General features: G+C 43.7%; 1 protein-coding gene across 1 annotated transcript; it reads left to right on the top strand.

Moving 5' to 3' along the window:
- Positions 1-7,076: 7,076 nt before the first annotated feature.
- On the top strand, positions 7,077-10,981 carry LOC107157636 (homeobox protein prophet of Pit-1-like). Its single transcript, XM_015503983.1, has 3 exons — positions 7,077-7,089; positions 8,082-8,236; positions 10,334-10,981. Exons 1-3 carry the CDS (start codon positions 7,077-7,079, stop codon positions 10,979-10,981), a joined length of 816 nt encoding a protein of 271 aa, XP_015359469.1.
- The last annotated feature ends 14,361 nt before the right edge of the window (positions 10,982-25,342 follow it).

The following is a 25,342-nucleotide window of genomic DNA, read 5'->3' as shown; positions in this document are numbered from 1 at the left end:
TATAGAAAGACACCCTGAGAGTTAGCAGGTGGCCTGCTTGTCCAAGGCTGGGAGAGACAGTGAACAGAGCCATTTGTCCTCAAGGATTTTTCCTTTTTGAAAGATACTTCAAGATTTTGCTACATCAGGGCTACAATTCTGCTTTTGAAAATGTTTCGCATCCCCTGTCAATCACATTCTTCTATAGCTCCAATTCTTTCTTTCTCACAGGTTTAAACGAGGTCAAAGGGTTCCTGATTTCCCAGCTTCTTGGTAGATAAACCTGCCCCAGCTGCTTTCCAGACCTGTGTGTGTCCTTGGGAAGCTTCCGCCTGTACTGTGGGGTACAAACCTGCAGCGTGAGTCACGGGCTTCTGCATTTGCTAAGCTCACCGTATGAATCTTGCCAACAGAAATTAATTTTACAAGATTGTGTGCAAGGAAGTTCACTAAAGCTCCAAAATACTAGAAAGAACTTATCTACCTGTGGAAAAAGGATGAATCCACAAAAGCTGAATTCTACATAGCAATTATCTCCAAGAGAAAATAGATTTGCCGTCTAATAGATTTTGCATAATTTTGTAAAACAATTAATATATTAATGTATAAATGCAAGAAGATTCCAGGAGAATAATGTAAATGGTTAGCTGGAGGGGCAAGTATTGGGGGGGGGGATGATAAAAATAGATATAAATAAAAATTAAATTTATTTATTTGAAATTTATTTACTTTTTGAGTCGGGGGTCTTGCTGTGCCGTCCAGGCTGGCCTTGAACTGGGCTCATGCAATCTTCCTGCCTCAGCCTCCTGAGTAGCAGGGACTATGAGTGCTGGCCTGCACACCAGCTATACCATTTTAAAAAGCATGCATGTATGCAAGGGCTGGGGTGGTGGCTCAGTGGCAGAACGCTTGCCTCACACATATGAGGCACTGGGTTCCATCCTCATGTAAAATAAATAAATAAAATAAAGGTACTGTATCCATCAAAACTAAAAAATAATAATAATTTTAAAAGCATGCAAGATTATTGTTGACTTTAATCTTGTTTATATGATTTATTTTCCTCTGAAATGAAACTAATAAAATTAAAATAGAGAGGAGAAGGGTTTCTGTCTCAATTAATCTATATCCTTATCCCCAGAACCAGTCTCTGTTTTCTAGTGAAATAGAACTGGATAAGTCCCTGCCTGTTGGAGTTGGGTGACTGCTTGGAAATCAGGATCCAGCATCTCCTGTTTCAGGGGGTGCCAGGATGTAGACCTTCACTTGCAACCTGAAGTTCAGGTTAACATGTTGACTTTGCCATGTGTGGGTGAGGTTCCGTTGGGCAAGTGATTTTCCATCTCTGAGCTATCGGCCTCGCATTCCGGGTTTTATTTCAACAGATCTCTGAGTCATGGTTACAACCTCAGGCAAAGAAACTTGGAGAAAAGTCACACCAAACATTTGGATAAGGCGAGGGCAGGGTTTTGTTTTGTTTTGTTTCTTTTTTTGCATGGAGTTGTTAAAACACTGGAGTGGGGTGGTGTGCAAAGGTGGCCTTGACAGTCTACATATATCTCAAAGGAAGTGAGTTAGGGATGTTCTATAGTAAGAACCTTACCTCACCCAGTAAGAACTGAGACCCTTCATATAATGGGTGTGGGGGTTGGGGGGGTGCTGGGGTTGTGGCTCAGTGGTAGAGCGCTTACCTAGCACATATGAAGCATTGGGTTTGATCCTCAGCACCGAATAAATACAAATAAACAAAAGAAAGAACTGAGACCCAGAAAACAAAGTGTTCTATGAAAGCCACTTATAAGTTTCTTAGCCAAGGCACGTCCAGGGTGGAGACAGGGTTAAGAGCAGGCAGATCTCATTCCTCTCTGCAATCTCCAAATGCATCTCCCTTCTGGGAATCTGTTATCTATGCACCTTGGACGTTACCAACTCTGAAGGTGTACCTGGCTTCCCTTGCTGGATGCCTCTTCCGGAGGCGGGGAGGAGGCAGAAGACACTGGCCAAGATGTCAAAAGTTTCCAAAGATGATTTGGAAGAAAAGATGAGAGGGGGGATATAGACATTTGCCCATAAGTGGAGGAAGCTTGGCATCCCTCTTGGGAATACGTTACCATAGAATGATGGGAAGGCTCCAGTTTCTAGAACCAGGTTGGCACCACAGCTCTGCAGCACAACTGAGAGGGCTGATGGCAGATTCAGAGCCCACCATCCTGGAGTCATGCCGCCCAGGAGAAAATTAATGCGAGCTGTGAATCTGAATTTTATAGTAACTACTTTGCAAAGAAGCCAGGTACAGTGGTGCATACCTGCAATCCCAGCTATTTGAGGGCTGGGAGGATCACTTGACCCCGGAAGTCCAAGGTCAGTCAAAATAGTGAGACCCTTTCTCAGAAAATATATAAATAAACCAATACAAGCTTTAAAGAAACAAGTGAAATGGATTATAATGTCACAAATGTTATTTCAACATGAAATCTGTGTAAAAATCAGTAAGATTTCACATTCTGTCTTCATGCTGAGTCTTCAAAATGTAACCAGGCGGGCACAGAGGTACGTGCCTGTACTCCCAGTAGCTCGGGAGGTTGAGGCAGGAGGATTGCAAGTTCCAAGCCAGACTTAACAACTTAAAAAGGCCCTAAGCAACTTAGTGAGACCCTGTCTCAATATTTAAAAAAATAAAAGACGGGCTGAGGATGTGGCTCTCCAAGTGATACTCGATTGTCCCCTGTGATTCATAGCCTCTACATTGGGCAATGCAGACCAGTGAAAGCAAAGTCCCTCACTGCCTTTCTCTTCCCTCACACACTAGCCTGTGACAGGAGGAAGCATTCTGTCCCCAGTACTACACAGTTCATGGTGGCTGAGACTAGCCTTCGTCCCAGGGCTGTACCTACTCAGTTGAGGGACTTTGGGAAGGAGCTGTGCCTGGTCTCTGGCTTCCTCTCCAAAAGAAATGTAGATAAGGATTGTTTTGATGGCTAAGTAACACAGGGGCAGGACAGGACAGACCTTGACCCAGAGGAGACATCAAAATACTCCAGCCTTGTGCTTCCCTCGCCTACAGCCATGCTTGAATCTCTCCCATTCTAAAACAGGTTTCCCACCAGGCATGGTGGCGCATGCCTGCAATCCCTGCAACTCAGGAGGCTGAGAAAGGAGGATCACAAATTTGAAGCCAGCCTCAGTAACTTAGCGAGGTCCTGAGTAATTTAACGAGACCCTGTCTCAAAATTAAAAATAAAAACGGCTGGGGTTGTGGCTCAGGGGTAAAGGGCCCCTGGGTCCCATCCGCAGTACCAAAACCAACCAACCAACCAACCCAAACTCCAAAAAACAAAAACAAGTTTCCCCTTGTAGGGGAGGGAGAGAGCTCCCTACCTACCCTTAGTAGCTTTCTCTCCTCCTCCTTCTTCTCTTCTATTCTTCCTTCTGAGATGGGATAGGAGGAAATCTCACTATGTTGCCCAGGCTGGCCTCAAACTCCTGGACTCGTAAGATTCTCCTACCTCAGTAACTGGGGTCACCACACCCAGTTAATCCACCTTTAGTTCTTCCGCGGGCTCTTTAGTTGGAGTCAAATTAATATGAAAGCCAATGAACAAGAGAAAAGCGTACAAGTTTTATTGGTTTTGTGTGTGTGTGTGTATCTTCACGAGAACAAAGTCTGAAGAATTGGCTATTGCAAGATGTTTTTGTACGTTTAAAATAAATAAAAATGCATTTGTGAAGGAATGACAGGACAAAGGGATTTCAGGACTAGGGTAGTAAATTCTAGAGATGTCATTAAGATATATGTGGGGGTGGGGGAGTGATGCTAGTGGCAGGTAAATAAATTTATTTATTTATTCAGGTTCATTATAGCCCAACTGACAGTGTTTTCTTGTTTTTTGCAGGGGGATGCGGTGCCGGGGATCGAACTCAGGGACACCTGGTCACTGAGCCACCTCCCCAGCCCTATTTTGCATTTTATTTAGAGGCAAGGTCTCACTGAGTTGCTTGGCGCCTTGCTTTTTCAGAGGCTGGCTTTGAACTCGGGATCCTCCTACCCCAGCCTCCCAAACTGCTGGGATTACAGGTGTGCACCACCACACCGGCGGCAACTGACAGTCCAATGAGTTCATTTATTCAGTTCATTATAGCCCAGCTGACAGTCTTGGTGATCAAGGCTGTTTTCCCGTCTGGGTACAGGGAGGTCACCATCTTTACAACTTGCTGCATGTAACAAAACAGGACAAATGGCCCTGTCTGAGGTGACAATTTCTTGGGTAATTTCAGCTTGAAGTAACAAGTACACCGATGTGGCCTGTTTTGAGATGGCACACCCTCAGCTCCACCCCCAAACTTGTGTCCATCTCTCTATGGGGGTCGATCCTTCTGCGTTCCTGTGAACTTCACCTTCACCATAGCCATGTTGCTGAACTCACTTCCGCACCCCTGGCCATTTCTCTACTCTGCAAAAAATTTCCCTTCCCTCCCTGTCCTGAAACTACTATATATCTCCTAAAGTTACATATTAAACAGGGTTCTGGGAGGTAAGAAATGAAGTGAGAGATTTCTAGGGTAGAAGATTGGTGGTGGTTATGTGAGGCCGTGTGGGGTCGGGTAGTCAGTAAGGAGATGGCAGAACTGTCCCCTGTTCAAGGAGAGGGGTAGCCTGTGTTCATCTAGGTCTGGAGGAGCCAAAGAAGGGGTGAGTTGGAAAAGAGCTTTGAGACAACCAGAAGATGGTTCCTTCTGCCCCAGGTGACTCACAAATAGCTCTAAAGATCATGGCTAAGCACACCTCGGGAGGGTGGAGACCTGTCACAACCTGAAACTTTCTGTGTCTCCCACTTGGCATCCACGAGAATGTGCAGCTCCCCATTCCTCTGCGATTCCTGGAAAACGGAGGAGGAACAGAGGAAGGACGTTTCCCATCGAGGCACTGAGATGGAAGTTTCCACAAGACGCAATTCCCAAAAGACTTTATTTGGATGTCCAAACATTTCATATACAAATTAATCCAGTGAAAAACAAAAAGAAACGTGACAACAGTTTGAAAAGGATTACCTGATGACCGTCATTACACAGTGATTGTCACTAGAACCCATCCTGCCAGTTGCCCAAGTGACTCTGAGAAACTGGATGTGACTCCATTTTTGAGAAACCAGCCTCTACCTCAGAGCAAAGCCTTTCCAAGGAAGGGGGCGTGACGCTTGTCCTTGGAAAGACTCACAGAGCACTCCTAGGCACATTCCCACCCTGCTGAGTTGTTTATCTACAAATAACAGGAGAGATCTGTGGAGCCAGGTGTCCCTGACTCAGTCAGTAGGTGGGGACCCATAGCAACCCCCTAGCAACCACCAATCAGCATGAGACAGGGAAAATACCTAGGATGCCAGATGACCTACCCAGTAGTTTATGGTGGTTGATAACATGTTGGGAAACCAGGTAGTTCAGCACATACATCCCTCGTGGCCTAAACCAATCAGTTCAAAGGAATCCCCCTCTTATACTAACCAATCATCCCTACCCAACTTGTTCCCGCCAGTGAATGTGCTAATCAATGTTAAGAGTTGTTTGATTTTCCCGAGGTACGGAATGATTTGCTCTGTGATGTTGTAACGCATAGAGTATCCTCCCAAACCTATAAAATCTCACTGAACAAAGGACTGAGACTCACTCCCTGGGACCGCTGCATCGGGAACGGTTGTGAGTCCAGGCTTGATCTTGCAATAAAGACTCTATGTGATTGCATCGGATTCGGCTTCTGGAGGTCTATTGGGGTCCCACGAATCTGGCATTACAACTCTACCCCTCCTCTGCTCAACTCTGCTTTTCCAAGCTGCTAGAGAATGCTGGGACCTGATCATGAAAAACCAGCCTCTACCTCAGAGCAAAGCCTGTCCAAGGAAGGAACATGACCTTTATCCTTGGGAAGACCCACTGAGTACTCCTAGGCACATTCCCACCCTGCTGAGTTGTTTATCTACAAATAACAGGAGAGATCTGCGGAGCCAGGTGTCCCTGACTCAGTCAGGCTAGGTGGGGACCCATAGCAACCCCCTAGCAGCCACCAATCAGCATGAGACAGGGAAATACCTGGGATTAGCCCACCCAGTAGTTTATGGTGGTTGATAATGTGTTGAGAAACCATGCAGTTCAGCACGAACACCCCTCGTGGCCTAAACCAATCAGTTCAAACAAATCCCCCTCTTGTAGTAACCAATCACCCCTACCCAACTTGTTCCCGCCAGTGACTGTGCTATTCATGTTTTAGAGTTGTTATTTGATTTTCCCGCGGTGTGTGATGCTTTGCTAAGAGATGCTATGATGTATGTGGGGGTCCCTGCCTTCTCCAAAGAATGTATAAAACTGCTGCAAACCCTGGGCTCGGGGCCTCTCAGCATCACCAGTTGCTGTGTGCGCACAGAGGACCGAGCTAGCTCGCAATAAACACCTCTTTGATCTCTGGTGGTCTTTTGGGGGTCCCGAATTCGAGCATAACAATCAGTCCCTCTAAATTCAAGAAAAATGGTGTCTGATATGGCACAACTCTAAATATGATCTCACCGCCATCTTCGTTCTAGGCAGGCACAAGGAAAGCTACTCTATAAGAGCTCATTCCATGATGGAAATGTCACATGGGGTCAGGAGTCGGTGCACAGTAACACTGAGCAATCAAGATGAAGAAGCAAGCAGTTCCTGTAAGGAACTGGGTAAGGAAGGGTCACTGGGAAGCCCCACCCTCCTCCAGAGTGTCCTTGGTGTGTGTGAGGTGGGTGGGGGGCTGCACCCAACCAAAAGGGCACCTTCAGGTTGCACAGTTTCCTTTGTAATCTGTAACCCATCCATCTGTGGCTGTGCCCCTCCAAATACTACTCCCCGATGAGCAGGCTGCTCACATCTTAGAGGCCAGAGGAGCGCATGAAGAAGAATCTCTAAGCTCCTAACGCGAAGGTCAGATGCTCTTGGGAACATCCCTTTCTAGAGAAGATCAGGTAGAACTATGAAGGGAAGTGCCCTAAAGGGGCGGGTCCCAAGGCCCTTTTTATAGGCCTCCCTGGAGTGAGGTGGTCTGTTTCCATCAAGCCTGTGGAGAGATCAAGGCTGGGACCATGGCTGCAGACAGTAAGTTCTCCTGGAGGGAGGGCCGGCTGGTATAGAGTCTTTAGCGGAAGAGCTGGGGACCCAGGGAGCTTCTCTCTTTGGTGATAGATGGCGGATGACAGGCCCCACCTGATGTGGTTGCCTTAAAGTTTCCCTGTGGCAGCCGGGGAGCACTCTGGGAGCTCTGGTCTGGGCAGAGGAGCTGCTTCCTCCTCCATGAAGAAGAGGTCTCAGGAGGAGCCGCAGCTTCTCCTGGGTCTGTGTTTTGCTAGTTTATTTCTCTGAGTGAATTCTGCTCTGAGCTGAGTTACAAGTCAACTGTGAGTCTAACTAACTTGAAAGGACTCTGGCTGTGGGAAGGGCAAGGTCAAAATGCAGGTCTGGGGGCTTCTCCATTCACACAGGAAAATAGAAACACTAATTGTGTGAAAAATCCCTTGAGTTTAGGTCTTCCCTCATGAAATTGACTTATGTTTTCGCTTTTGGAAACTCTTAATATTTGTGTTTTTGGGGCCTTGGAAAAGGACAATTAATAGGATAGTTCATTAGAATAATCCATCTGGGTCCAGGGGCACATGCCTGTAATCCCAGCAGTTTGGAAGGCTGAGACAGGAGGATTGAAGTTGAGGCCAGGCTGGGCAATTTAGCAAGAACTTGTCTCAAAATAAAAAATAAATAAAAAGGGCTCTCAGTAGTAGAGCACTTCTCTAGCGTGTACACGGGGGTCTGGGTTTAATCCACAGCCACAAATAAACAAAACCCTCAGATACCCTAATAGGATATGTGATGGGCTGGGGATGTGGCTTGGTGGTACAGCACTTGCATTCCATGCATAAGGCACTGGGTTCTGTCCCCAGCACAGGAGAAAAAAAAAAAAAAAGGAACTTTCTGCAAAGCAACAAATCCTTGTTGGGAGCCTGTGGTTCCTACTGGGACAGGAGAGAGGGTCTTGGGAAACACCTAGGCTTACAGTCTTTCTATTTCTTCTCTTCCCTTACCCTGGGTGGCTATAGATGTACCCAGGCAACTCCAGAGGCGCAGGAGGACCAAGTTCAACAAAAATCAGTACAAGGTTCTTATTAAGGCCTTTGAAAAGAACCAGTATCCAGACTTTGGTATGAGAGAAGAGCTGGCCAAGCTGACCCAGATTACTGAGCCTCGAGTCCAGGTAAAGAAAAAGATGACTTTTCCCCATCTACTCGACATGTACTGAGCACCCATTTTTCTCCAACATCAAAGCCAACCCCTGCAACCCCTGATAATGGGTACTGAACACAGTGCTTCCTGCAAGCACGTTTGCTTTAGTCTTCTCAATACCCTGGTGATGTCGGTTGGTTTGCTCTGCATTCACTAGATTGGGAGAATAAAGATGAGATAATGTAATTTAATTACAACTCTGTCTACAAGTAGTGTCTAATACCTGAAAAATGAGCTAAGAGTGTATAAGTCAGTGGTAGAGCCCTTGCTTGGCATGTTCAAGGTCCTGTCATCCCCCTCCCCCCCCCAAAAAAAAAAAAACCTAGGAAATTTTGAAAACTAAAAATAATTCATTAATATAATGCAATTTAAAATAATGATTACATACACATTTTATCTTAAGTAGCAGGGTTGTGTGGAAGGAGAAATTTTCTGGGGGAAAACAGAAGGCACAGTTTGCACACAGGGCTAAGTTGCCTAAGGAGAAGTCGAGGAAAGGCCCCTCAGAGGAAGTGAGTGGAATGGAACTGACCTTTGTGGTTGAAAGAAGCAACTAGTGGGAGAAGGTTGAAGCTACAGGTGCTTTACTGCTGAACTACATCCATGATGATGATGGTGATGATGACGATGATGATATCAGGAATTGATCTCAGGGGTACTTAACCATGGACCCACATCCTAGACTTTTTTTTTTTTTTTAATTTTGAGACAGAGTCTCCCTAAGTTGCTTTGGGCCTTGCTAAGACGCTGAGGATGGCTTTGAACTTGAGATCTTCTTGTCTCAGCCTCCTGAGCTGCTGGGATTACAGGTGTGTATCACTGTGCCCAGCAATTTTTCAATTTTGAGACAAGGTCTTGCTAAATTGCTGAGGCTGACCTGAAACTTGTGATCTTCCTACCTTAGTCTCCCAAGTTGCTGGGATTGCAGCATTATTACACCATTATTATACCTGACACAAAGTATGTTTTTAATACATATTTGATAATAAGGAATTTTATGTGTGTGTTTATATGTGTATATATATTTATGTATATGTGTGTGTGTGTGTATATATATATGTAATCACAGCTGCTAACGGTGGTACCTACCTGTAATCCCAGCAACGCAGGAGGCTGAGGCATGAGGGTTGCAAATTGGAGTCCAGCCCGAATAACTTAGAGAAACCCTATCTCAAAATGAAAACTAAGAGGCTGGGGTTGTGGCTCAGTGGTAGAGTGCTCACCTAGCACATGTGAAGCACTGGGTTCAAACCTCAGCACCACATAAAAATGAGATAAAGATATTGTGTCCACCTACAACTAAAAAATAAATTTAAAAAATCAAAAAATCAAAAAATAATTGGGGCTGAAGATGTAGCTCAGTGATAGAGCACTTGCCTAGCATGTGTGATGCCCTGGGTTCAATTCCCAGCACTGCAAAATAATTAAATAAGTAAGAAATAAGCCAGGTGCAGTGGTGCGTAGCTGTAATCCCAGCAACTTGAGAGACTGAGGCAGGCGGAGGATCACAAGTTTCAGACCAGCCTTAGCAACTTAGTGAGGGCCCTAGGCAACTTAGGGAGAAGACACTGTCTCAAAATGGTTCTGTGGTCTAGTGCACCTGGGTTCAATCCTCAGTACCATAAATAAATTAATTGGTAGGGCTGGGATGTAGCTTAGTGATAGAATGTCCTGATGTTCAATCCCTAGTTCAGACTGGGGTGGTGGTGGTGGTGGTTCTGATAGGTCAGACTGGAGAGACATTTTTTTAAGAGATGAGCTGGATAATAGGCTAACCTGCAGCTGGCAAGATAGGGAAGGGGATAGCTGTGACAGTGCTGGCCAAAGCACAGGTCGAGGCCTGGGCCAGCACAAGTACCGCAGTTGACTGGGTCACACAGGGAGTGGTTTGGATCAGCCTTGCCAAAGATTCTGCTTTTATCCTAAGTCCTACTAGAAGTCTTATTTGACAAATGTTTGACCCTGGTCATATGCTACTTGATGATGATAATTATGGGACTAGGTTTAATTAGTAAATATCTTTTCTCCTTCTCTCTTCCCTCTCTATCTCTCCCCCACCTCCTTCCAGGTCTGGTTTCAGAACCGGAGAGCTCGAAAACTAAAGAGAAGCCAGAGAAACTCTGGCAGGAAGGCAGCTTGGGCTCAGGTCCCTGTCCTGAGCCAGGAGAGCCTTCTGGGGACCCTGAGAGAGATGAACCACTTCCCCTGGGAGCCGGAGCATGCTTCTGGTCCAGCTGTCCTCTGCGGGCATGCTGGTATCCTAGACGTGGATAGGACCTTCTCTGGCCTGGAGACTCCAGCCTGCGTGTGGAGCGAGCCTTCTGGAGACCTCTGTAGCTCTCTGTTCTCGAATTTAACTATGTTTTCGCCTCCTGCTTCCCCTGAGTTCTTTTCACAGCTGGATCCTACTGGTGCTGGGGCTCAGGTTTGTGTGGAGGGATCTGGGCTGCCGCCTGGGAACTGGGTCCTGCACGGAGAAGAGCAATATCATTGTTCTGGAGAGCTACAGCCAGGAGTGGCATGTGGATATGGGGATCCCTGTGAGCAGCCATTACTGTCCCCTCCCCAACCGTTCTGTCTGTATCCAGCTTCTTTCCCTCTGCTCTGGCCTCAACCACAGCCAGTGATGGGGACATCTGAGTGTAGGAGCAACTGCTCCCTCCCTAGGGAACCTTTATGGTGCCCTAGAGTGCCCAGCCTTCGGGTGGCTCTGTAGTGCAAGCTTCTGTCACAGCAACATAGGAAATGACCTAAGTATATGTCCACTGATAAGAGATGATGAACTTAGCGATGATTCTACATTGAAAGATTAAATATGCAAAATTTGTTTTCTCTGCCATGGAAATTTTGGCCTCCCAGACAGACTTTTCAGTGAAATGAAGACATGTCCTGCAAACTAGACAAAGGGCTCAGGGACAAGATGAAGATTGCTCTCAACAAGTGCATTATTCTACAATTAATAAGGCACAATGATGTGGGCACTCTCTGCTTCTTTTTCTTTATTATTCTCTGTTTTGCAGTGCTAGGCACCAAATTCAGGGCCTCATACTGCATACTAGTAAACTATACTTCTGAGCTCCGTCCCCAGCTCCACCGGCTGTTTGAGTGGGTTCTCCCTCTTCCAAATGTGCGCAGTGGTGACATCCCTTGGCCAGCCTTACATGGCCCATTCAGCCTCCGACTGATCAGCTCTCACTTCTCAGCTTTCTGCAGAATTCTCCCTCTGTGCAGCCAAGAAAGGCTTCTTTCTGGACACTTGGCATAACCCTATCAGTGGGTAGTTTCTTGGAAACAAGCCCTTCCCACCTGACTCACCTTGGAGGGCCTGATGCAAACTCCAGAGAACAATGAATGGGTCTGAGCAGAGACAGAAACACACTTTTTCTCTCCACATGCTTATAGTCTAGTACATAGCATGTTGTTCCTCCTCCCAGCATCCAGCCAGCCAACTGGGGACAGGAAGGGGAGAAGAACAGTAGAAACAGGAGGAGTAGGGAGGCTGAGCCCACCAGCATGGAGGTGATGTGCTCAGCTAGAGACTGGGGAGAACCCCTCATGGTTGGGGAAATCATAGATACCCCTCTCATTTCTTGGAAGACCAGGACTTTAGGCTCACTGGGAAGCAAAATTGACCTTTTCCTTATTTATAAGTATAAAAGGATCAGGTATGAATCAAAGAGGAAATCAGGAAGGGATTAATGGCCTGCACAGTGTGAGTTTAAGAAATATCAGGGACTGGGCTGGGGATGTGGCTCAAGTGGTAGCGCGCTCACGTGGCATGCATGTGGCCCAGGTTCGATACTCAGCACCACATACAAACAAAGATGTTGTGTCCGCCGAAAACTAAAAAAAAAAAAAGAAATATTAAAAACTCTCTCTCTTTAAAAAAAAAAAGAAATATCAGGGGCTGAGCAGAGCACAGAGATGCACGCCTGCAGTCCTAGTGACTCAGAAGGCCGAGGCAAGAGGATAGCAAGTTCAAGGCCTGTCTGAGCAATTTAGCAAGATCCTGTCTCAAAATTGAAAACAAAAAAATTTTTTAGAGGGCTGGTAAAGTGCCCCAATTCAGTCTCCTGTACAAAAGGAAAGAAAACCAATGTGATGTGTCCAGAGAAATGCCCAATACTTGCATATTCCCTTCCATGGAACCGTATCAATCTGTGAAGAGAGACCATATATTCACAAACCCGATCATGCACCCGAGCCCACCATGTCATGGTGTACTGGGTTGCCCCTGTGTTCCACACAAGTTTGATGTGGAGATGGCAGGTGAGGCCTGGCTGTTGTGTCCCTGCCACACAGCCCCAGGAGTCTAACATGGGACCCACGAGTACTGCTACAGATTATGATTCTAAAACACTCGTGCAGCCAGGCACAGTGACACAGGCCTGTAATCCCAGTGACTCCAAAGGCTGAGACAGGAAAATCAAAAGTTCCAGGCCAGACTCCACAACTCAGAAAGACCCTCAGCAACTTAGGAGATCCTGTCTTAAAAAGGACTGGAGATGTAGCTCAGTGGTAAAGCACCCCTGGGTTCAATCCCCAGTGCCAAATGAAACAACATACTCTCGCCCTGATCAGTAGACATCTTTCTAGCCTAAAACCCTAGCTCTTGCGCACCCTATCCCCATTTCTTTTTTTTTTTTTCAGTTGTTGATGAAACTTATTTATTTATATGTGGTGCCAGGAATCGAACTCAGTGCCCTATGCATGCTAGGCAAGCGCTTCACCACTAACCCACCACCCCAGCTCCCTATTTTTTTTTCTCAGATGAATCTAAACAAAAGGGGCTACCAGAATGAACTTTAATAATAATGCAGTACCATTCTATTCTTTTACCTATTCTATGGATTCCAAAGTAATAATTTCAAGCTGGATGTAATGGTGCACACCTGTAATCTCAGCTCCTCAGGAGGCTAAGACAGGAGAATTGCACGTTTGAAGTGCCTCAGCAACTTAGTTGAGATCCTGTCTCAAAGTAAATTTTTTTTTAAAAAGGACTGGAGATGTAGCTCAGTGGTAAAGTGGATTTAATTCTAGTACTTCAAAATCATAATAGTAATAATGATAAAAATATTAGCCACATACAGATATTTAAGGTTCAGTCCCTAGTACTGCAAAATAATAATAGTAATGATGATAAAAAATATTAGTCACATCTGGTCAAATGTTTAAGAAGCATTTTCTATAATAGTAGATATTAGAAATGATTTATAAAGTTTAATGAAAGCAAATGAACTCATGCCTGCACCCATTTCAATGTCCTAAGTGAATATTTCATTATACACAGTCTTGTTTTCAACATCTGGGCAAAAATTATGTGGCTAACTAAATCCCCTATAATACAAGAAAAGAATTTGATTATCTGATTAGTCAAACTCAACCTTTATTTTTTTCATCAGATATCTTTAGCTAAATTAAAAATGCCTTTAGAGGCACAGAAACATCTTTCAGCAAAATCACTGAAAACTAATTAAATGCTCCATATCATGTACAACCACAAGAATGGGATCTTAATTAGGATAAGTTTTACTCCGTGTTCGTGTACGCATCATATGTTAAAGTGTCATGAATATCTAAAAGAACAAACAAACAAACAAGAATCATGTATCTCTTTCTCTCAAACAACCAGCCAGAAATTTGTTTATTTCTCCCTTAAAAGAATCAACTTTAGACTTTGTTGACCCTTTGTTATGCTCGAATTCAGGACCCCCAAAAGACCACCAGAGACCAAGTTTGATGTAAGCAGCAAAGAGGTGTTTATTGTGAGCTAGCTCGGTCCTCCACACACACAGCAACTGGTGATGCTGAGAGGCCCCGAGCCCAGGATTTTCGGCAGTTTTATACACTCTTTGGGGAAGGCAGGGACTTTACATACATCATAGCATCTCTTAGCAAATCATCACACACCGCTGGAAAAATCACAAAACAACTCTAAAACATGATTAGCACATTCACTGGCGGGAACAAGTTGGGTAGGGGTGATTGGTTAGTACAAGAGGAGGATTCTTTTGAAGTGATTGGTTTGAACCATGAGGGGTGTACATGCTGAACTACATGGTTTCCCAACATGTTATCAACCACTATAAACTACTGGGAGGGTCATCTGCATCCCAGGTATTTCCCTGTCCCATGCTGATTGGTGGTTGCTAGGGGGTTGCTATGGGTCCTCACCTAGCCTGACTGAGTCAGGGACACCTGGCTCTGAAGATCTCTCCTGTTATTTGTAGATAAACAACTCAGAAGGGTGTGTATGTGCCTAGGAGTGCTCTGTGGGTCTTTCCAAGGACAAGGATCATGCCCCCTTCCTTGGACAGGCTTTGCTCTGAGGTAGAGGCTGGTTTTTCACCTTATAATTATATATTCATTACTATTTCATTCATTTCTGCCTTCTGCTTTTGGGGAATGATTTTCTTTTGCTATGTATTTCTTTTCTTTCCTCTTTTTCTTTCTTTGGTACAAGGGATTGAACTCAGGGGTGCGTAAAAATTATATATTTTTAGGGAACAGTGAGATATTTCAATACCTGTATATAATATATAATGATGACATCTGGGTAACCAGCCTATCTATCACCTTATAAATTTATCATATCTTTGTGTGGGGAACATTCAACATTGTCTCTACTATTTTGAAATTTAAAATTAATTGTTATTAACCATAGTTATCCAACTGTGCTACAGAACTTTAGAAGTGATTCCTGTACCTTATTTTTAAAAAGATTTTAAAGTTGTAGATGGATACCTTTTTTTTATTTATTTATTTTTATGTAGTGCTAGAAATCGAACCCAGTGCCTCACACGTGCTAGGTGAGCACTCTATCACTGAGCTCCTATTTTTTTTTTTTTTTTAGAAAAAGGAAAAAGAAGGTTTATTGCTATTTTGCATTTTATTTAGGGTCTCACTGAGTTGTTTAGCACCTCACTGTTGCTGAGGCTGGCCTTGAACCCTTGGAATTACAGGGAGTGGCCTCTTGTTTTGTTTCTGGTTTTGACCTTTCATGGTCAGGTTTACAATCTTAGATCCTTTATCTGTTTACCATCCAATCATAAAGCCTAAGTGGGAGGACTCCTTCGGTGCCCAGTAGAGGTAGACTTCACTGGAGGACCGTTCCTTCCTAAGCCATTTTGCTTGGGGTGAATGTGTCAATACAGCTAGAGGATTCACCAGTGTGAACAGCAGGGAGCGAGGCTGGTTTTAGGTCCGTGGTGCATTACGTGGGCTGGCATCCCTCAATTCCCCGTGCCTCGTACTTTTTAGTGTACTCACTAAATTCACTGAGGCATTCACATCCCAGGGAGACCCCTGGAATCACTCATGTGTGCCATGAAAAAGGAGACCCTTTTCTTTTACCCAAACTCTAACTACAGTAATATTGTCCTTTGGGTTTGAGAATCAAGGAACAGGTAGAGGGACCTTCAAAGTCCATTTGTGTGAAAGTAATGTTCCCTCTTGAAAACGGCAATCATTAGTTTACACAGAGAGATTTTGACCTTATTGTACTTTGAGTTCTCACAGGTTTATTTTGTGTAGGGGGTGGGGTACTAGGGACTGAATCCAGGGACCCTCTACCACCGAGCTACATCCCCATCCTTATTTATTTATTTAGTATTGGGGATTGAACCCAGGGGCATTTTACCTCTGAGTGACACCCCATCCCTTTTTATTTTTTATTTTGTGACAGGATCTCACTAAATTGCTTAGGGCCTTGCTAAGTTGCTGAGGCTGGCTCTGAACTTGTGATCCTCCTGTTTCAGCCTCCAGAGCCACTGGAATTACAGGTGTGTGCCACCATGGCAGCCCCAGTCCATGTTTCAGAATAGCATGTGGTTCTCAAACTTGAGCTCCAAAGGCATCATCCATGGGCTGTTCAAAAAGAACCATTAGATTAGGCTCAGTACCTGCCCCTCCCACTTTCTGACTAAGCAGGTCTGGGGTGTGGGGTGTAGGGTGTGGGGTGTGGGGTGTGGGGTGGGGTGGGTTGGGGGGGCGGGTCCATGGTGGGGTTGCTGAGAATTTGCATCCCTGGTGTTGGGTGGGCTGCTGGTCAACCATCAGGAGCAGTGCACCCATCAGTTCCAGAGGCTGTCCACTAGGGCATGCCCTGGGAGCTCCTCTGGATTGGCAGTCACTGGCTCATACTCAGTATTCTAGCTGACCGCTCCCAGCTCACTCTCTCTACCTGGGCACCAGGGACCTTCCCCACCTCTGGTTGACACCTTTGTCCTCGTAGAAGTTCTCTCCCCTAAAATTGTCATGGCCATCCTTAGCTGTGGTATTCACATTTCAAAAGTAATATAACTTTAAGAGCTGGGGTTGTAGCTCAGTGGTAAAGCGCTTGCCTATTGCCTAGCATGCCTGAGGCACTGGGTTTGATTCTCAGCACCACATATAAATGAATAAACAAAAAATAAAGGACCATCAACACCTAAAAAAAAAGTGATACAATTTTTACTGAAATAAACTCAGAATGAATAAAATTAGTAATAAACTATAAGTCTTTATTTAATGAGAGAACTTTTGGTATCCAAGGGCCCAGCACATGCGGCAAAAGGATCTTGCTTTTTCTTTCTCGTTCTTACATTTTGTCTGTCAGTCAATAGAGGATCCATTTACTTTTGAAATTAATTTCCTAACCATCCGTCATTCTTCACCCTGACTCCTTATTTTCTGCGCAGTGGGATGTGAGCTGTTTCTATTTAAAACTAAAATATATGCTTGCAATTGACAGCAAGATAAGGTTTGGCTTGACTCAGCAAGATTCATCAAAGACAACCATTGCTATTTTTGGAGAAGGGAAGCTAACTAAAAATGGAGCAAATTATATATATTAGAGAACTAATATAATTAGATTGCAATTTTACAGTGACACAGTGATATAAGTAAGCATGACAATTAGAAGCGGGAGTCCAGAATAAATAGAATGTTCAGGCTGCATGATCAAAGTCTTTGAAAAGTCTGTGACAGCCTTGGTTATGAGTATACCCATGAATATTTGTCTAAGCATCTTCAACATTCAGTACAAGTTATACAATTACATCATTCATTTTATTTATGATTTCTAGCAGTTTATGAGTGATATGGAGAAAGTGATGATCAAGAAACAAACTCTTGTGAAGAAAATAATTCTCCTAGAGAAAATAAAAGGCACAAGGAGACAGGTCTCCTTGTCATTATTTTGGTTTAATTAGCAAAGTTATACATACATACATATTTGTGGTGTTGGAATGAAAGTAGGGCTTTCAGTCTACCACCGTGCTATATTCCAAGCCCTATTAGAAATCTTTTCCTGTTTATTTTACCACACTTCAAATTAGCAAAGGATACTGTCTTGAATCAATGCAGAGTTGGGGAGAAATAAATCATGCCTGTTGCAAGGAGGGAGAAAAATAATGAAAAAAAATTAAGGCAGTTACCTTTAAGGATGATTCTTGGCAGAAGGAAGTGTTAATTCACAGAGAGAGGGCAGTAGCTGTGGAAAGATAGTTCCTGTCTACTGCCCAGGATTTGTACTTGTTTGCAGTCTCCATTTGGCTTAGGGCAGACAGGAATTGAAGGATGAAATAGCACAATCTGTTGAGAGAGGCAACCTAGGATCTCTAATCAAATGTTAACTTAGGGTGAAAATTGCCTGCCTCTTCAAATAGGATCCTAAATTTTAATGGTCATGTCTTGGGTATGTGTGGCTGTTCAGTCTTCTTTGGAAAGGATAATCTGCACTCACATGGTGGCTTAGTTTGTTCAGGCTACTGTAACAAAGTACCAGAGGCTGGGATGCTTAAACAACAAATTTATTTTCTCACAATTCTGGAAGCCGGAAGTTTAAGATCAAGTTATTGGAGGAGTTGGTTTCTGCTGAGGCCTCTCTCCATGGCTTGTGAATGGTATCTTTTCTCTGTGACCTTACATGGTGATGTCTCTGTGTGTGTCTGTGTCCTGATCTCCTCTTATAAGGACATCAGTCAGATTGAACTGGGTCCCACCCTAGTGAACTCATTCTATCTTAATGACCTCTGCAGAGACCCTCCAAATGAAAGGCACATTCTAGGGGTTGGGATTTCAACAAATGGATTTGAGGGGAGAGGTCAGACAACAGAGGGTTATGACAGTCCCAGCAAATAACACAGTTGGCCTGTAGCCAGAATTAACTTGTTGGGAAGTGAGTCCATGACCTGGGAACAATGCCATGTATATCCTGTCTGAAGGAGACAAAGTCTAATCAGTCATTAAGCACTGGTGGGATGCATTTGGCTGATTAGAATAGCAGGAGTCCAGTGGTATGTGTTCTACCTCCAAGGAGCAAGACATTGACAAATTTAAAATGCTTAGTAACAGCTAAATCAGATATGTCGATGAGGCACTAATGTCTCTCCGGGCATCGTGGCTCACACCTGTAGTCCCAGCTACCTGGGAGGCTGAGGCAGGAGGATTGCAAGTTCAAGGCCAGCCTAGGCAACTTAGTGAGATCCTCAACAACTTATCTAGAGAATGTCTCAAAATAAAAAAAATAAAAATGGCTGGCTCAGTGGTCAAGCACCCCAGGTTCAATTTCCAGTACCAAAAAAAAAAAAGAAAGAAAGAAAGAAATTTTCTGCATATGAATAAAGCTCATATGAAGTGCATGTTGAGAAGTGCCATGGTGACTTATGCCATGTACTATTCCATGTACATATCCACAGACAAAATCAATAGTGCAATGGTCATGAATCCATCAAACTCCTTCACCTGCCCTGTGCTTCTAGATTAAGTATTCTAAAGATTTCCCACGGATGGGAAAATGTGTCCAGTGTGGGAAAACGAACTCTTTAAATGAGATGTAAATGAGCATTTAAATGTAAGGAGTATTAAATGAGCATGTCGATTCTTAGGAGCGTCTCACATCTCTGTCTGAAATGGGAAGACACATGGAAGCCAGCAGGCTCAGTGGCAGAGGGTACACAGCCAGCATTCACAGTGTCCTTCAGGGGAGCCTTCAGAGGGACACGGCAACATTATCACATTGGCAAGGATTTTATAATTGTGATTCTGAAAGAGTCTCCTTGGATGTTCCAGCATCACCATCCCCTGGAACTGGTCAGAAATGCAGATTCAGATCCACTGAATCAGGATCTCTGCATGGACCAGGCAGGATCTCTGTGGAGGGGAGCTAGCAGAGCAAACGAAAACCCAGAACACAAACAACAAGTCCAAACAACAGATCATATCTTTTATTATAAGTATATCCCAGTTATTGAATGGGACACACTTAATAGTAAAGAACGGCTTGTGGGGTTAAGGGTGTATCTCAGTGGTAGACTGCCTAGCATGCATGAGGCCTTGGTTATATCCCTAGCACTGCAAATAGATAAATATTTCTAAAAGGTCTGGTGGCATTCACCTGTAATCCTAGTTACTTGGGAAACTGAGGCAGGAGGATCCCAAGCTCAAGTCTAGCTCGGGCAACTCAGTGAGACTCTGTCTCAAAAGAAAAGATAAAAAAATTAAAAAGGGGCTGGGAATGTAACTCAGTGATAGAGTGCTCCTGAATTCAACCCCCTAGTAAGGAACAAAACAGATAAAAAATAAATATAAAGTTAAAATTTAATTTTAAAAAGAGGGTTGGGGATATAGCTCAGTGATAAAGCATTTGCCCAGCATGTGCAAGACCCTCGGTTCAATCCTAATACCATAAAAAGAAAGAAAGAAATTGTATTTAACAAATATTCACATTTAACTGGGATGATTTATATGGAAGCCTTGCTTCCAGAGGATTTGGATTAATACCAAAGTTGGGAAAACACAGGGATGGGGGTTTTTGCCAGGTCAAAAGCCCTGTTCTGACTATTTCCATGTTAAACTCTGAATACCTTTTCTTAGAGACCTTCTCACTCATACTTTCTCCCTCCCCACCCACCTCTCTCTCCCTCTCCCTCTCCGTCTCCCTCTCCTCTTCCTCCCCCTCCCCCTCCCCCTCCCCCTCCCCCTTCCCCTTCCCTTCTCCCTCTTCCTCCAGTGCTGGGGGTGGAGCCAAGGCCTCATTCATGTCAGGCAAGCCTTCCACCACTGAACCTCAGCACCAGGTCTCCTCCCTTTCCTTAGTTGTGACTGCATGTCTTATAGACATCTCTTCCTGAGTCTGAATACTAGTTCACTCAAACCAGACACTTGTGATGTGCCTGTGTGCTCATCTGGTATATACCAAAAAGGGTTAGACATGGGGTTGCCCTTCCATAGTCCCTGGTTCCACATCTGTGGTTGTAGCCAACTGTGGATCAAAAATAAGTGAAAAAACATTGCGTCTGTTCTGAACCTGTACAGACTCTTTTCCTTGTCATTATTCTCTTAGCAATAGGAATGATTTACACAGCATTTGCATTGTATTAGGTATTGTAAGTAATCTAGAAATGATTTGAAGTATATGGGAGGACGTGTGTAGTTAATATGCAAATACCATGCCATTTTATTTATTTATTTTTAATATTGTTTTAATATTTATTTATTTTTATGTGGTGCTGAGGATCAAACCCAGGGCCTCGCATGTGCTAGGCAAGCACTCTACCGCTGAGCCACAACCCCAGCCCTACTATGCCATTTTATACAAGGGACTTGAGCATCCACATATTTTGGTCCCTGCTGAAGCCAAGGGATGACTGCACAGCTATTACAGGGAGAAGGACTACTGTCCGCCAGCATTTGCAATGCTAAAAACTCTCATGTTCTTTCTTATCTCTTTTCTTTCTTTGTTTTGTGCTGCTGACTGAACCAGGGCATGCTAGACAAGTGATCTACCACTGAGCCACATCCCCAGCTCTCATCCCTGATTTTTTTTGTTGTTGTTGTTTGTTTTTTTGGTACTTGGAATTGAACCTATGGTCGCTTAACCACTGAGCCACATCCCCAGCCCTTTTCACATTTTATTTAGAGACAGGGTCTCACTGAGTTGCTTAGGGCCTCACTAAGATGCTGAGGCTGGCTTTGAACTCATGATCCTCCTACCTCAGCTTCCAGAGCTGCTGGGATTGTAGGCATGTGCCACCACGCCTGGCTCATTCCTGTTCTTATACACACAGTACAAAATCATTTTGGATTAAAATCTGTTCTGATATTTGCCCATTATCTTAAAGCATTACTATTTGTTTCCACCGAGGAAGACTCAAGGGCATCTCTGTGCACCTGTTCCTTTAACAACAGGAATGCTGGACACAGTCAACTCCAGATCAGTCTGCATGATATCCACCTGCACTAGAAAATTCACGAAATAGCACATTTTTGCAATTACAGAGATTACAGTCAAACCCTGTACTATAATTTCTTTGACTAGCAAAGTGACACATCATTTTGGAGGAATGAAGGGTCTCAGAAAACGACTTTCTGACTTGAACCTTAGACAACATGTGAACACAGAATTGTGTAACTAGGCTTAGAGAGTTAGAAAAGGGAGGCCAAAAATTGTGGGATTCCAAAAGCCAGCAATATCAATTATTGACCATATCAGTTTTGGTCCCTAGATCAATAATTTGGGTCAGCTGAACAAAGTATGCAATCCTCACGTTGGTCTCCCTGTTATTTCTCCCTCCCCTACCTTCTTGTCTCATTCTGCCTACTCTCTCTCTCTCTCTCTCTCTCTGTATATATATACACAAATTTTCTCTGCCTTTTCATATGAGTGGCTTCTTAGTTCTATTTTGTTTGCTTGTTTTGCATTGCTGAGGATGGAACCCAGGACCTTGTGCATTCTAGGTAAGCCTTCTTACTATAAAGCTACACCCCTAGCCCTCTAGGTGATTTTTCAAAAATGGCCCCCAAATGAAAAAAAAAATATTATTGTGGCTAACTTAGAAAGAGCTTAGACTGTGATAAGCACATCAGCTTGCTCAAGCTCATAAATGGCTCAGCCTTTGTTCTGTATTTGGTTTCATGCCTGCACATGTACATATTCAAAAAGTTTAGTCATCAATTACTCTTGCATTCAAAGAAAATGAAAAATTCATGCTTTAAAATTGTTGAAGTGGGAGCCAGGGGTATAAATGGTGGAACATTTGCTTATCATGAACATGTGAGGCCCTGTTCCATTCCTGGTAACACCTCCCCAACACCACCACAAAAGTTGAAGGGCATATTCCTGTGTTGATCCTGGTTGGACACTGAGCTACATGGAACTATCAATGGTAAAAGAACCTTTAATGTGAAGGACAGAGGAAATGGTATATCACAGTATTTATGATACTAAGTGGTCAACTAAGATTGGTTTACTTCATTTCACTGAATTATTAATTGAAGATATTAAATCAATTGGCTAAGAAATTGGGAGGGTCACATAATATCTTGCCAACATGTTATACAGAGAAATGGAGGTAAAGTATACTCTGTTCTGATTACACATTGGATTACAAACAAAAATCATTAGCCCTTAATGTCTGATGAAACTTTTGAAATTAAAATGTTTCTTCTTTGTAAATATATTTTTGTTTTTGTACCAGGAATTGAAGCCAGGGGTACTTAACCACCAAACCACATTCCCAGACCTTTTTATTTTATTTTATTTTTATTATTATTATTTTATTTTGAGACAGGGTCTGGCTAAGTTAGTTAAGGCCTTGATAAGTTGCTGAGGCTGGCTTTGAACTTTCCATCCTCCTGCCTCAGCCTCCTGAGTCCCTGGAATCACAGACAAGTGCCTCTGCCCCTGGTTACAATGTTGTCAACCTTCTAATGGTGCAAAAGCAATGTGCTTTCAGAAGGAACTACCCTTTGACTTTGGAATTTTGATCTTTTCCCAGGCTAGTGGTAAGTGGCACGAACCTCTCTCATGATTCTGGGAAGAATCGGTGAGTCCCACAGTCAGCCCCGCGACCACTGGAGAATTAACACTGCAGTCCACTGCGTGGCTAAGCTGTGATGTTCAGGTTAGGTACATAATGCACCTTCAACTCACGATATTTTCAACTTACGATGAGTTTATCAGGACAGAACCTCAATGGGAGTGAAGAAGCATTTGTATTCTCATATAATACAGAGGCAGGTTAAGTTGACAAAAGAAGGGATGGGGTTATGAGGATGTTATTTAAAAGTGTAAAGATCAGCAACAAAAGAATCAAAATGAATTGAGACTTTACAGAATAGTAAGGAGAAAACTGTAATATAAGAGTTCAAAGAAGAGTAATAATTACCAGAAAAGAGTTAACATGGGGGATCCGAGTGTGGGGAGGAAAACTTTTCCTCAACCAACTCGGGTCTGAGTGCTTGTGAGGTGGGAGGCTGCAAATTAATCAACAGGCAAATGAACAGAAGAAAAATTTACTTCACAAGTATTCAGGAACATCCAAAAAGGAGTGGCTCTCAAGCATCCAGAAAATGGTTTATAGATCAGTGTGATTAAAAAGGACAGAAGGTTAGAAATTTGGTGGGACAGCATGTGAATATATATATTTCTGTTTGTTGGTTGGTTGATACTGGGAATTGAACACAGGGCACTGGAACACTGAAATAAATCCCCAGACTTTAAAAATTTTTATTTTGAGACAGGGTCTCACTACATTTCTCAGGCTGCCCTCAAACTTGCAATCCTCCTGTCTCAACCTCCCAAGTAGCTGGGTTTAGAGGCCCGCGCCACCATGCCTGGCTTACGTGGAAGGTTTTAACGGGCTTATTTAACTCAGCTGTTCATCTTGGTGCAGATAGATGGTTTCCTTCCTGGCTGGAAGCTGCCCCAGAGAAGGGATTTAAGGCAGCTTTATTCTCAGAGAGCTTTGCTTCTCATCAGATAAGGGAAGCTCAGAACAGCTCCTGTGTCTGCTGTTTCATGTCTTCAGTCTGAAATCATCTTTAGGCCATTCTGGTGGGTCATGGGGCCCCTTCACTGGGAAGCTCTATTTCAGGTCAGGACACAGGGCAAAGGGGGTCTTCACTGTAAAGCTTTCTCATCTGTACTATTCGATTTCCTTCCATACCCGTGAGGATCATGGACAAACAGGAAGTCAATCCCTTCCCCAATTTGATCCAGTAACTGTGACTGGAGGGAGGCCTGGGGCAGGGACTGGCCGGAAAAGCCATGCAATGGGTACCAGCTGAGGCAGGTGCAGTAGGAGTGTCACCTTCTCCCTGCCTCATTTCCGGGGACATCTTGAAGGAAGTTTTAGGGAACTATTAAGATAATAAATGAGGCACTCAATAATTATACTTATTTAGAAGTTTTTTAAAATTATTTTAAGATACTCGATTTTCAAAACAGGTCACGATGCTGAGTGTGTGGCTCCTTTGACCATTGACCCAATTCCAAATGCTTGCTCAGCAGCTGAGCTTTAGTAGCTTGTTTGGAAAGTGACTTAAAAATCCGTGTAAAACAAATATTCAAATAGTTTCCATAGGAACTCAGGTAAGTGTGACCCCCCCCCATCTTCTAGTCTTCTATGTTGCTACATTTGTGCCAACCTTACTTTTAGACATTTATAAGAGTAAGACATTTATAAGAGTGAGCAACAGTATAAAATTAGCAGTAATTAAGTTAAATGCCCCCCCCATCCCTTAATGCAAGCTAAACTCTGAGTTCACAGTGGTAGGAATGCTTTGTACACATTGATGTTCGTGGAAGAACAAGCTGTCACATGATATTTCATTCTATTTCCCAAGCACAAGATATCGGTAGACAGCCAAGGAGCTGGTCTTCCACTTACAGCAGGAAGCCATGGTTCTGGATTTGCTACATAGTTGCCATGTTGGTCCTGATAACACATAATAGAGAGTGGGCCTCTGGAATCCAGTGGAGTTCCACTCTGGAATCCACTCAATGATCCAAGCCTTCACATGTTGGTCCCCGTATACTTCTAGATGAATTATACTTTGGATCTTTTCTGCATCAGGAGATTTACATGTGCATGAGCATAAAGTATGCAATAAAATGATTTGTATACTCCGTCACTCGATATGTAAACATTTATTGACTCCACTCATCTTTACCATCAGAGTCTTTGATATGATTTTTTTGTGGGGGTGGGCAATTATGCTAACTGCAATATGACAGCAGCTGCCTGGCTCAGCTGTGATTCTCACTGCAGAGTCTGATGAAGTCCAGTGCTGGGTGGATTGCCAGGAGCCATCC

This window comes from Marmota marmota, unplaced genomic scaffold, assembly GCF_001458135.2.
Source record: "Marmota marmota marmota unplaced genomic scaffold, marMar, whole genome shotgun sequence".
NCBI classification, from domain to species: Eukaryota; Metazoa; Chordata; class Mammalia; order Rodentia; family Sciuridae; genus Marmota; species Marmota marmota.
This window is presented reverse-complemented; position numbering and strand designations above follow the sequence as displayed.